This window comes from Myxine glutinosa, chromosome 11 (genome assembly GCF_964187855.1).
Source record: "Myxine glutinosa chromosome 11, kmMyxGlut1.1, whole genome shotgun sequence".
Taxonomy (NCBI): domain Eukaryota; kingdom Metazoa; phylum Chordata; class Myxini; order Myxiniformes; family Myxinidae; genus Myxine; species Myxine glutinosa.
The window spans coordinates 111255342-111268361 of record NC_136271.1 but is presented as its reverse complement, the minus strand read 5'-3'; the positions used below and the strand labels follow the sequence as shown (position 1 = coordinate 111268361).

The 13020-nt window shown below is 45.6% G+C and overlaps 1 protein-coding gene across 1 annotated transcript in view; it reads left to right on the top strand.

The window, feature by feature from the left end:
- The window catches only part of GDI2 (GDP dissociation inhibitor 2), a 61103-nt gene that overhangs the window by 26168 nt on the left and 21915 nt on the right, over positions 1-13020 (top strand). The window contains exon 2 of the mRNA XM_068102445.2: positions 6543-6650. Coding sequence (XP_067958546.2) covers positions 6543-6650 — 108 coding nt within the window. The remainder of the gene's footprint in view (positions 1-6542; positions 6651-13020) is intronic.

Below are 13020 nucleotides of genomic sequence, written 5' to 3'. Positions count from 1 at the left end.
TTGCGGGTCAAAACCTCAGAGGGCAGTCACAACATCCGAGTCAAAACGACTCCATATCAAAATAATATTTTGAGTTTCATATGTATAGTTAAATACAACTTCATCTGCTAATGTTTGCCATGTGTCAGACTTTCGTACCTTCCACAAGTAACCCCCATTTGCTCTTTCTGCTCACGAGTGACACAGGAGGGCATGGAAACCCTGACAGTAGTAGACTGGACAATTAAGTTAAGCTCATCACAAATTAAATCACTTGACAATGATCACGAGCTGACGAGTCAATCTCGATACTTCAATCTGAATCAATGAATGAGTCAATCAGACATCAGTCTGACATACTCACATAGCCCTAGTGAATACACAATACAGTTATATTTGAGATCTGTGTCGTATTGCACACCCTGCGCATGGTCTAACATCATCAAATTCAAACACAGTGTTCAAACTTCATTGAAACTTAATTACCTAGCCCCACCACCGTGACCACGCCAAAAACTGAAAAAGCAGAACACCCGCGATCGCGGTTTGTCACTTACTCGTGAAATGTGCATGTGGAGGCCTTCCCTGAGGTATTTGTGCAGTCAAATGCAACACACTGTGGCATTTTGAAACAGCGCGTTCACAAATAAGACTCCTTACAGTCGGTAAGCATCCAAAATGAATCAGAAATTGTGAGATCAGCTGATTGTGAGATCAAACACGGACGCAGAGTCGCAGACACAATCGGCTTCCCAATATGGCCGCCAAGCAACTTCCGCTAGCTTCAGCCGACAGCCATCATTGGCTCTCCAGGTTTATTATATACCTCCGTGGTAATTTCCTGAAACATATTTTACTTCCGGCTAATATGTTGAATGAAATAAAAACGAAGAAATATATGTCGGCATCATTGTTGACGTTTTTGTGACGACTATCATCAAACGAAATAGTAATATATCATAACGGAAAAGCAAAAGCGAATTTTTAATATATATCGACACATTGCCGGCGGTGTCATGTTGGGCGGTGTATGATACACCATGACGCGATTTTAAAAAATATATCTCTGCATTTTCCCGCGTGTGTGGATTGTTCTCAATTATTGCTGACACCGAGTCTAAAAGTAAAACCATCGATAAAAATGAAATCATATGGTGAGTTAGATTGGAGATAAAGGCGTGAGAGAGACTCAATGGCCTTGAAGTTACAGGCCTTTGAGAATTCATTTCGTTCTATAAACGGCAACTTTCATTGGATTTTCTTCCCGTTTTTTTTCAACCGAGTCTAAAACTATGTTAGCGACTGTGAAAAATGAAATGATTTATCGAATTTGATTTGAAATAAAACTGGGGGAGAGCAAGACACCACGGGCCTACAAAACAGGACTCAAAGCTATGCGAGTTAATAAAATGGTGGATATTTGTTTATAGCCACTCCCAGAATGGGTGGAGCTATGGGTGGAGCTACTCTGCAAACCGAGTAAGCCACACCCCGGACAGACACCCAACAGATAGACAGACAGACAGACAGACAGAATCATCTACGGCTATTATAATATAGATATATATACATATATATATATGTATATATATTGTTACGGAAACGGGACGGCGCTCCCCTTAGCGGGGGGGGGGGGGGGGGGGGTGGATTCCCCTTGTATTTGCACTGGCCGTCTCCGATCCTGAAGCTACCCCGCTCCCCTGTGGGGTGGGATTGGCCAAGGCGATTGGTCAAGGGATTCCCGTACACCCCCGCCAATCCCTCCACAAGGCAGGTGGGTAACTCCGCTCGAAACCACGGACAAGATGGTATTTTGCCGAGCGGTTTTAGCAGCCCGCGGTTCGAGCCGTTTATCAAGGGACTAAACCCGATTCATAAAGCGTTGGCCGAAATCGCACCACAGGAACTCAATTGGGAAATCACTAAAGCGATCGGATGGGAAAGAAGAAATCAAAGAATGGAGGAACAGATATTTATTAACTACTATTTACACAACCAAAGAAAAGAAGAGATAAAAGTAATTTACAGGGAAATTAAAAGCAGATACACAGGGCAATTCTTACTTATACAGCTTAACTTATACCCAGGACAACACAAAGGACAGACGACGGGCAGACTCACACGAATGGGGAATGAAGGCAGGAACGAATGGCTGGAAGGAGAGGAAGGTTCAGGTCCGGGCAGAACGGCAGGCTGGAGGCGAACGGCCGCCGACTCCCCCGCAATCTGGTTCACACAGCAGGTTTTGCGCGCAGCAGCTCGTCAGGCTTCACGTGCAGGGGCAGCGTCTCTCAGGCCTCGTACGTCCTCCGAAGCTCTCAGCAGGACCGCCACCTGCGCAAGCACCTCCCCCAAACTCTCTTTGCAGAACTGCTTGCCACGGAACTCCTCAACTCTTCAACTCCTCAACTCCGGTGGGGGCTCCGCGCAACGGGTTATATAGGCCACACCCTCGAATCTTCGCGAACCTGCTCGATGTTTCTTGGTCACGCCTCTCAAGCCATACCCCTGATCTCTGGTTGGTCATTCGGGGGCTCCACCCTTGATGACGAGGTGGGGCCACGCCCTTCTTCTCCGAGTTGGAGCACATGTTGAATGGCGGCGAATGCAGTTGGCAATGCAGTTGGCAATGCAGTTGGCAATGGAGGCAATGCAGTTGGCAATGGGGCTCTATCTTATTTCATTTGGTGCAGCGCAAGGTCAACTAGTGGAGACACAGCCTTAACTGATACACATAATAAAGAAATAACTATAGAGAGATTCTATGGTGGCCTACGTGTGTGCGATGGACTGACTAAAGGACGACCTTTGATCTTTACATGAATGGAGGTATTTACAGGAATCATTACATTATTTACAATGGGGGTATATTTACAATGAATTACACACAGTGCACGGTTTCCCAAATCCGTTACAATATATACATATATGTACACCTTATACCCCCTTTAAAAATTCTTTTTTTTAAATTCCAACATGCTGGCTCAATGGCCGAATGCTCTAGAAAAGTTCATATAAACAACAACAACACAACAGGCATTTTAAAAGGCCATTTTCCCTGCAAGAGCGGGGGTTAGCCTTGCGGTCCCCATGACAATGTTCTCCATTTTGCCCTATTTTCTGCATCTCCCCTTGTTAACCCCCTGGCCCGCATTTCTTCTTCGACCATCTTTAGCCAAGTCTTTCTCGGTCTTCCCCGTCCTCTACTTCCTTCCACATTCATTTCCATCACTCTTCTCAACCAGTCACTTTCATCCTTCCTCAACACATGACCAAACCATCTCAAACTGTTTCTCTTCACAGCATCCATCACAGGCTCTATTCCCATCATCTTTCACAATTCATCATTTGGCTTCCTCTCTCTCAACGATACTCCACACATCCACCGAACCATTCGCATTTCCACCCTTTCCTTTGTTGCTGCTCTACGTTCATTACCCATGTCTCGCTCCCATAAATCATAACACTTCTCACACATGCAGCATACACCTTTCCCTTCAGCTTCAACGACACTCCCCTCCTCGTCAGCACGCCACTCAGTTCCCGAAACTTCTTCCATGCACATCTCACTCGAGCAACCGTTGCCGAGTCTGATCCACCTTCTCCATTCAGCATGTCTCCGAGGTAACAAAATGTTTTCACACCTTCCAGCTTCACGCCGTCTCCAAGATCCAACTCAACATTTCCTCCATCTGCAGCTCCCCTTACGTCCTTACATCACACTGGTTAATGACCCTCTCAAACCACTACATTTTTGATGAACCCACTCAGCGCACATTGTACATTGAATTGAGTTCACTCCGACACCCTTCCTGCACATAGCACATGGTCACTTCCCAGTTCTTTCCACCTCACCACATGCTTTACCACTTGCCATCACCTTTGTTTTTCCGATATTCACCTTCAGACCTTTCGTCTCCATACATTCCTTCCACTTGTTCATCTTCTCCTTCAGTCCATCCATACTTTCTGCAATCAACACCAGATCATCTGCAGACAACAACTCCCACGGTAAACCCTCCTTTATGTTCCGAGCCAGCACCTCCATCACAGCTACAAATAGTTGTGGACTTAGTACCGACCCCTGATGCACTCCCACCTTCACCTCATACTCACCACTGTTCCCGTCCTTCGTCCTTACAGCTGTGCGCGCTCTTTTGTAACATTGCCATCACTACTCTGATCAACCATTCCTCCACTCCTAACTTCCTCAATGCCCATGTCACTACTTCACGTGGAACCCTATCGAATGCTTTCTCCAGATCAACAAACCCAAGAAACAACTTCTTCCTCTTCTCCATGAACTTCTCCTGCAACTGCCTCACAATGAAAAGCGCGTCTGTCGTTCCTCTTCCTGGCATAAATCCAAACTGCATTTCGTCAATCTTCACTTTCTTCCTTATCCTCCTCTCCAACACCCTTTCCAATACCTTCATTCCATGCTCCAATAACTTTATCGCTCGATACGAGCCACAGTCCAGAGGGTCACCTTTCCCCTTGTAGAAAAGTTCATATAAAGAGGTGCCAATTTGACTCATACACCTGCATGAAGAAGTTAATGTATTTAATTTGCTAGATGTGGGGCACCCCTTTATATGAAACTAGCTGAGGTACCCGGCTTCGCCCGGGTTGAATAAGAATAAGACAAATATATGATGAAAAGAACATGTATATTTTAGAGCAATATCACAGTACATTCCTACATGACGTTTTTTCAATTTTCAATTTCTCAAAACCTCTGGGTATGCAACATTTCTGGTTTTCTTACTTGGTGCCAAGACATAAAGATTGCTTGGTTTTCCAACCCTCGAGCAGCCCATGTACAGCTGGCCATGGGCAAACACTTGTTCTGTGAAGTTCAGGCCTACAACCTTCATTGATTGCCCCTGCACCCTGTTGATGGACATAGCAAAACATAGCCTGATGGGGAACTGAATCCTCTTGAAGGAGAATGGAAGGTCAGGTGGAATAAGTGGTATCCTTGGAATGAATACTTTCTCTCCTCTGTATTGTCCTGAGAGGATGGTTGCCTCTAGGACATGCGGCATCATTTGCTGGATTGTCAATCGTGTTCCATTACACAGCTTTGGTGGATCAAGATTCCTTAGAAGCATGATTGGTGCTCCCACCTTGAGAATCAACCTGTGTGTTGGGAGTCCTTGAGGCTGACGACTGTTGAGAAACTCAGTTGGGAAGTTCACTGCCTGATCTTCATCTGTCACTTTGTCAAGAAAATCATAATTTCTTTCATGGCCGGGCAGCGAACGTCATTATGTGCAACTTTACGTCACTCCTACGGACGTGAAAACATTTGTTTTCCTTAAAAATATATTTAAAATAAATAAAATAGTACATAAATTAACAATAAAAGAAGCTAAAAAAACAATTTAAAATACAATAAAAAGCACATTAAAAATTTATATAAATGTATGTACAGTATACTGTATGTACGCGCAACTGCTGGTTCTCATTCAAAACAGAGGCGACGTACAGTATTCCTTTACTGTGTCTGTGTGAGCCATGGGTCCGAAGAAGGATAATGCTAGTGTTTCCAAGCGTAATGTGGTTACGATGGAAGATAAGTTAAATCTGATTAAAAGGCATGAAAAAGGTGGAAAAGTGTCGGTGATAGCGCAAAGACCTTATCGCGAATCGGAACCGCAATGCGTCATGGGATCGGAAAGGGGCAATAGCGCCGCCACAAACTACAACATGGAAGAGCTGACCACATTTGTAGAGCAGAATGTCCCAAGAATGGTTGAGCACCAACAGCAAGCCTTTAATTATATCCTGAAGAGTGTTGATGATGATGCTGGCAAGATATTCTTCCTCGATGCTCCTGGCGGGACAGGAAAAACATTCCTCATTAATATCATCCTGGCCAAGGTTCGTCAAAAGTCGGAAATTGCTCTGGCTGTGGCCTCAAGTGGAATTGCAGCTGTCCGGTTTTTTAAACCATTGATATTAAAATAAAAAGTAGCCTATAACCACCGGGATTTTATGCCGATTCCGAATCTGTGTCTAAAACGTTTCTCCGATGTGTAGTTCTTGGGTTATAAGCGGACATCCAGACAGACACACACACACACACACACACACACACACACAGACACTCCTCCTTTATTATATAGATTTTCTAGAGAATTATCTGGTTCCTCCTTCGAACACAAGGGTAGTACGGCATGCACACGAGATTTTTTTTTGAATGTCCCTTCTTTTCTATACTTTGCCACATGGCACATACCCTTATGTAAAGGGGCCTTTTCTATGCCCCTGGCATTTTACCAACGAATACTTTTCCTTTCTCTTATTTCTTCCCCTACTCCATCCGACAGCATGAGACGGTGCTTTTTGGCCAATTTTGCAACACGTATCAATGTCACATTTTAAGATCTTGTACGTATATATCCATCAAACTAGTTATTTAACCTTTGATCTTGTTCCCAGTTAGGTGTAGTTGACAAAAGGGAGTAATGGACTTTTTCATAGTATATGATAACCATTGGGATCTCGTGCTTTCTGTGACATTTGTTTGTTAATTTTTTTTCTCTCTCCTTTTTCAGGAGTGTATTCTATCAGGAATACTCTCTGTCAATGGGAAGAAAGTGTTGCATATGGAGAGAAATTCCTATTATGGTGGAGAAAGTGCCTCCATTACTCCACTGGATGAGGTACGGAAATACAATTTTAGGTACATTCACCTACGCATGGTGTCCAACTAGCTGGCCATGTCTACTGTTCTTGAACATTTAAATTTACTCTGAGAGAAGGTCCCGATACGTTTTCTTAATAGATGCCGTGTTCAGACTTGATATGATGATGATTGTTTGTGGATAAATTTGAAAATATTGTAATAGATCAATGCCTACTAAAAAACGGCAGAAGTCTTGAACACGTTTTCACTTCACTCAAGCATCAATGCAGCGACCTCAGCCGCGTCTACATTGAGCCATTCATGTGCATTCTTCTTCTTTCCTCCTCAGCACTCAGTACAGTGCCTTCAGAAAGTATTCACACCCTTGACTTTTTCCACATTTTGTTGTGTTACACCCTGAATTTAAAATGGATTAAATTGAGATTTTTATTTGTCAATTATCCACATAAAATACCCCATAATGTCAAAGTGGAATTTTTTTTAAAGATTTTTTTTACCAAATAATTAAAAATGAAATTTGGAATGTCTTGAGTCAATAAGTATTCAACCCCTTTGCTATGACACTCCAAATTGAGCTCAGGTGCATCCATTTTCCTTTGATCATACTTGAGATGTCTCTACAACTTGATTGGAGTCCACCTCTGGTCAATTCAATTGATTGGACATGATTTAGAAAGAAACACACCCATATATATTGTTGCGGATCTCCCGAAGCCCGTCCACGTTACAAAGGGGGGGTTAAACCCCTTTTTCCCCCTTGGGTCTTCGTGTCCACGAGGCCGAATCGCCACTTCCGCAGCGAGCGTGAAAAAGGGTATCGGGTCGACGCCGCACGTACCTTTGACCCACGCTGCCGCGAAAACGGGGACCGGACCTCGCACAAGCCACGCTAATCGAGTACGCCCGAGCGGTGTGTGTATCATGTGACTTGTGCCGTTACTTTTATTGAACCCGATTCGAGCGGTTCTATTCGTACTAAGCTAGGCCAATGGATGGAAAGGACGGGAACGGTCGAATAAGAGGAAGAACACGGTTTATTATTTATGTACAATGATCAAGATAAAGCATACAGGTGCAGCATCAAGTCAAAAGGATCAAATGGAGGTGAATACATCAAGTTGTGGGAGGAACCCGTCACAACTGCTGAAACCCGCGAATGAAGATAACAACCAACGGGGAAAGCCGTACAAGTGTTCCGTGTGTTCTAAGGATTTTAGTTGTCCATCAGCCTTAAATGTGTTTATTGAGGTCCGGTCACACTCACCTACAGGTCCGGTCACCTCCATTTGATCCTTTTGACTTGATGCTGATGCTTGTGTACCCTGGATAAGAATAGGTACACCGTATCCCTGCGTGTCGTAAGAGGCGACTAAGAGGGTTGGCGTCAGGAAGGGCATCCGGCCATAAAAACATTGCCTCAAAAACAGAACCATGACAATTACAACTACATGTGGGCAGGGTACAGCCCGAAGTGGAGATCGGTTCCTGAGGTTTGGGACATGGAATGTAGGGACAATGACAGGGAGATAAGGAGAAGTGGTGGAAGTATTGGTCAGAAGAAGAGTGGACATATGTTGTGTGCAAGAGACGAGATGGAAGGGAAGTGGTGTGAGAATGGTGAAGGGTAGGCAGGGACAGAAATACAAGTTTGTGTGGCAAGGGTGCCCGGAGGGCGTGAATGGTGTTGGTGTCCTGTTTTCTGAGGAGTTTGTAGACAGTGTGGTGAGTGTGACTAAAGTGAGTGATAGGTTGATGATGGTGAAAATGATGATTGGAAAGCTCTTGGTGAACGTCATCTCGGGATATGCTCCACAGGTTGGTCGAAGCGATGAAGAGAAGGACAAGTTCTGGTGTGCGATAGAGAAGCTGATGGAAAACGTGAAAGATGAGGAAGTTGTTGTGGTAGGAGGAGACCTAAATGGACATGTGGGAAGGAGTATGGATGGTTTTGAGGGAGTTCATGGGGGTTACGGATATGGTGTGAGAAATGGAGAAGGTGAAAGGATTTTGGAGTTTGCTGATGGAGCTGATTTGTTGATTTGTAATACTCAGTTCCAGAAAGAGGATAATAAGCTTGTTACATACACGTCAGGTGGGTCGACGACAACCGTTGACTACCTGATGGTGCGTAGGCGAGATAGGGGGCACCTCCGGGACACAAAAGTGATCCCGGGGGAGGAGGCTGTTTCACAGCACCACTTGGTTGTCTGCGACATAAGGGTGAAAGGTGCGAGGAGAGCTCGGCAGGTGAAGTACCAACCGAGAATGAAGGTGTGGAGGTTGAAAGAGGTGACAGTAAGGGAGGCATTAAAAGAGAGGCTGAGTAGGGTAGAGGATGATGTGGTTGAGCTTGAAAGTGGTTGGATGTCAATGAAAGCTAGTCTGTTGGGAGCCGTTGGTGAGGTATGTGGATGGACAAAAGGATCACCGAGGCACTCGGAAGCATGGTGGTGGGATGACGAAGTTGGAAAGAGGATTGACGAGAAGAGGAAGAAGTTCAAGGAGTGGCAGAAGGCGAAGGGTATGGGAGCAGAAACAGCAGAGCATGAAAGTTATAAGGCAGCCAGGAAGGCTGCAAAGAAAGAGGTAGCAAAGGCGCAGGAGGCATGTAGGAAAATGTTCGGAGAACGCTTGGATTCGGAAGAGGGTCAGAAAGCAGTATTCAGGATTGCAAAGCACATAGCGAAAGAGAGGTGTGATGTGATGGGGGTGAGTTGCTTGAAGGATGAAGTGGGACAAATCGTTGTCGACCCAGATGGAATTAAAGGAAGATGGAAAAGATATATGGAAATGCTGTTGAATACAGAGAATGAATGGGATGGCAACATAGAGAGTAACCCAGTTTTAGGACCGGCAGAGAAGATAACTGAGAAGGAAGTTGAGGAAGCGATAAAAGCAATGAAGAGTGGAAAAGCGGGAGGGCCGACGGGAGTTGTGGGAGATATGTTGAAGGCAGCAGGAAGTTGGGGTGTGAAGAGAATGACAGAGATCTGTAATCTGGTGGTGAAAGAAGGCCGCATTCCAGTGGATTGGGAACTGAGTACCCTCGTCCCTCTATACAAAGGGAAAGGTGACCCTCTGGAGTGTGGCTCGTACCGAGCGATAAGGTTATTGGAGCATGGAATGAAGGTATTGGAAAGGGTGTTGGAGAGGAGGATAAGGAAGAAAGTGAAGATCGACGAAATGCAGTTTGGATTTATGCCAGGAAGAGGAACGACAGACGCGCTTTTCATTGTGAGGCAGTTGCAGGAGAAGTACATGGAGAAGAGGAAGAAGTTGTTTCTTGGGTTTGTTGATCTGGAGAAAGCATTCGATCGGGTTCCACGCAAAGTATTGACATGGGCATTGAGGAAGTTAGGAGTGGAGGAATGTTTGATCAGAGTAGTGATGGCAATGTACAAAAGAGCGCGCACAGCTGTAAGGACGAAGGACGGGAACAGTGGTGAGTTTGAGGTGAAGGTGGGAGTGCATCAGGGGTCGGTACTAAGTCCACTACTATTTGTAGCTGTGATGGAGGTGCTGGCTCAGAACGTAAAGGAGGGTTTACCGTGGGAGTTGTTGTATGCAGATGATCTGGTGTTGATTGCGGAAAGTATGGATGGACTGAAGGAAAAGATGAACAAGTGGAAGGAATGTATGGAGACAAAAGGTCTGAAGGTGAATATCGGAAAGACGAAGGTGATGGCAAGTGGTAATGCATGTGGTGAGGTGGAAAGAACTGGGAAGTGGCCATGTGCTGTGTGCAGGAAGGGTGTCGGAGTGAACTCCATTCAATGTACAATGTGCGCTGAGTGGGTTCATCAAAAATGTAGTGGTCTGAGAGGGTCATTTACCAGTGTGGCAGCTACATTCAAATGTAAGGTGTGCACAGAGGGAGCTGCAGATGGAGGAACAGTTGAGTTGGATCTTGGAGACGGCGTGAAGCTGGAAGGTGTGAAAACATTTTGCTACCTCGGAGACATGCTGAATGGAGAAGGTGGATCAGACTCGGCAACGGTTGCTCGAGTGAGATGTGCATGGAAGAAGTTTCGGGAACTGAGTGGCGTGCTGATGAGGAGGAGAGTGTCGCTGAAGCTGAAGGGAAAGGTGTATGCTGCATGTGTGAGAAATGTTATGATTTATGGGAGCGAGACATGGGTAATGAACGTAGAGGCAGCAACGAAGGCTGGAAAGGGTGGAAATGCGAATGGTTCGGTGGAAGTGCGGAGTATCGTTGAGAGAGAGGAAGACAAATGATGAATTGCGAAAGATGATGGGAATAGAGCCTGTGATTGATGCTGTGAAGAGAAACAGTTTGAGATGGTTTGGTCATGTGTTGAGGAAGGATGAAAGTGACTGGTTGAGAAGAGTGATGGAAATGAATGTAGAAGGAAGTAGAGGACGGGGAAGACCGAGAAAGACTTGGCTAAAGATGGTGGAAGAAGAAATGCGGGCAAGGGGGTTAACAAGGAGAGATGCAGAAAATAGGGCAAAATGGAGAAGATTGTCATGGGGACCGCAAGGCTAACCCCCGCTCTAGCAGGGAAAATGGCCTTAAAATGCATGTTGTTGTTGTGTTGTTGTTGATCAGGATAAAGGAAAGGGGACACAGAGCAGATGCTTAATCAATCTTAACTTATCTCCAGACAAAGGGCCCACTCACTCACACGGGGAAATGGAGGAAGAAAGTTCGCGCGCCGAATGCGCCTTGCCGTCGGTCGCTCCCGGACAGCTCGCCCGGCGTGGCCCTCTGGCGGTCACGGCACGTATGCAGGGAAATGCAGGCAGGAGGAGATCGCGCGTCTGTGGCCCGGAACGGGTCGTCTTCACAAGCGCGATTTAATACAGGCAGCAGAGCGCAGGGCACAGGGCACGGGGAGAGTTCGTGTACAACGAGGCTATTTCAAACAGTTCAATCCACTCGTTCTGCTGCGGTTCTGGCGATCTCTGACTCGTTCCCACCTCTGACCTCGTGCGTTCTCGCTTCCCTCTCAACTGAGGTGGGGGGCCCGGGGGCAGGGTTTTATGGCCCCGCCCCAGAGTCTTACTCGAATGTTCCAAGCCCCACCTCTCGTCGCCGTGGTGAGCCACTCCCCTTGAGCTCTGATTGGCGGCTCGTTGCTTACCTGCCACTCCCGCCTGCAGCTCCTCCCTTCGGCCTTGCCAGACTTGTCCCAGGCGGAGCACATGGCATGCTAGCCCAATCGAGGCGTACTCACTGGCCCGCTCAACGCAAAACTAACACAGGAAAGGAGACTACCTTACATTTACGAAGAAATAACTGAACTACTGCGAGGCTACATGTTGTGGTGCGTCTACCTACAAGGCAGGGTCATCCTTTATTCTCAAAACCACAACAATATATATATGTATATATATTATATATATATATATATAAGATTTCAGCTGACAGTGCACGTCAGAGCAGAAACTCCACCATAACCCAATGACCACTCTGACAGAACTACAGAGATCCTTGGCTCGGATGGGAGAATCTGCCGGAAGGAGAACAGTATCTGCAGCACTTCACAATTCCTGATTTTATGGAAGAGTGGCCAGACGGAAGCCACTACTGAGAAAAAGGCACATAGCAGCACACCTGGAGTTTGCAAAAAAGCACAAGAAAGATTGAGAGCATGAGGCAACATATTCGGTTGTCTGATGAGACGAAAATTGAACTCTTTGGCCTCAATGAAAAGTGCGACATCTGGCGGATACAGAGCACAGCTCATCACCCATCTAACACCATCCATACTGCAAATCATAGTGGTGGCAGCGTCATGCTATGGGGATGCTTTTCAGCGGCAGGGACTGGGAGACTTGTAAGGATAGAGGATACAATGAATGGAGCCAAATACAGGCAAATTCTTGAGGAGAACCTGCCTCAGAGTGCAAAAGACCTTAGAGTGCCGTGAATATTTATGTTCCAACAAGACAATGACCCCAAGCATACAGCCAAAGCAACATTGGAATGGCTTCAGAACAAGAATGTGAAAGTCCTTGAGAATCTGTGGAAAGACTTGAAGATTTTCCTTTTTCAACATAAGACTTTTCTTTTTTTTTACTGCTTACATATAGATTGTGTTCGAATTTTGCAAGTGCAAAACCCGTCTGGAAAGGCTGTGGAATGCGAGTTGTTTTTGCCAAGTTTAGTTTGAGTACAAGCGGGAGTGGAAGGGCTTTGCATCTTGGTGAACGGTACATGTATTAGTTTATATTATGGCGAAATACATGGAGTTTATTTACTGGAATCAGCAATGATTAATATATCTATCTGTCTCTTTCTGTCTCTCACTCTGTTTTTCCCAACTGATGATCTGGATGACCATTGAATCAGGCTGTTAATAAGCTGATGTAATTCTTCAGATCTCTCTCATGGCCATACTCTGCAAATAGACCGTCGGTAC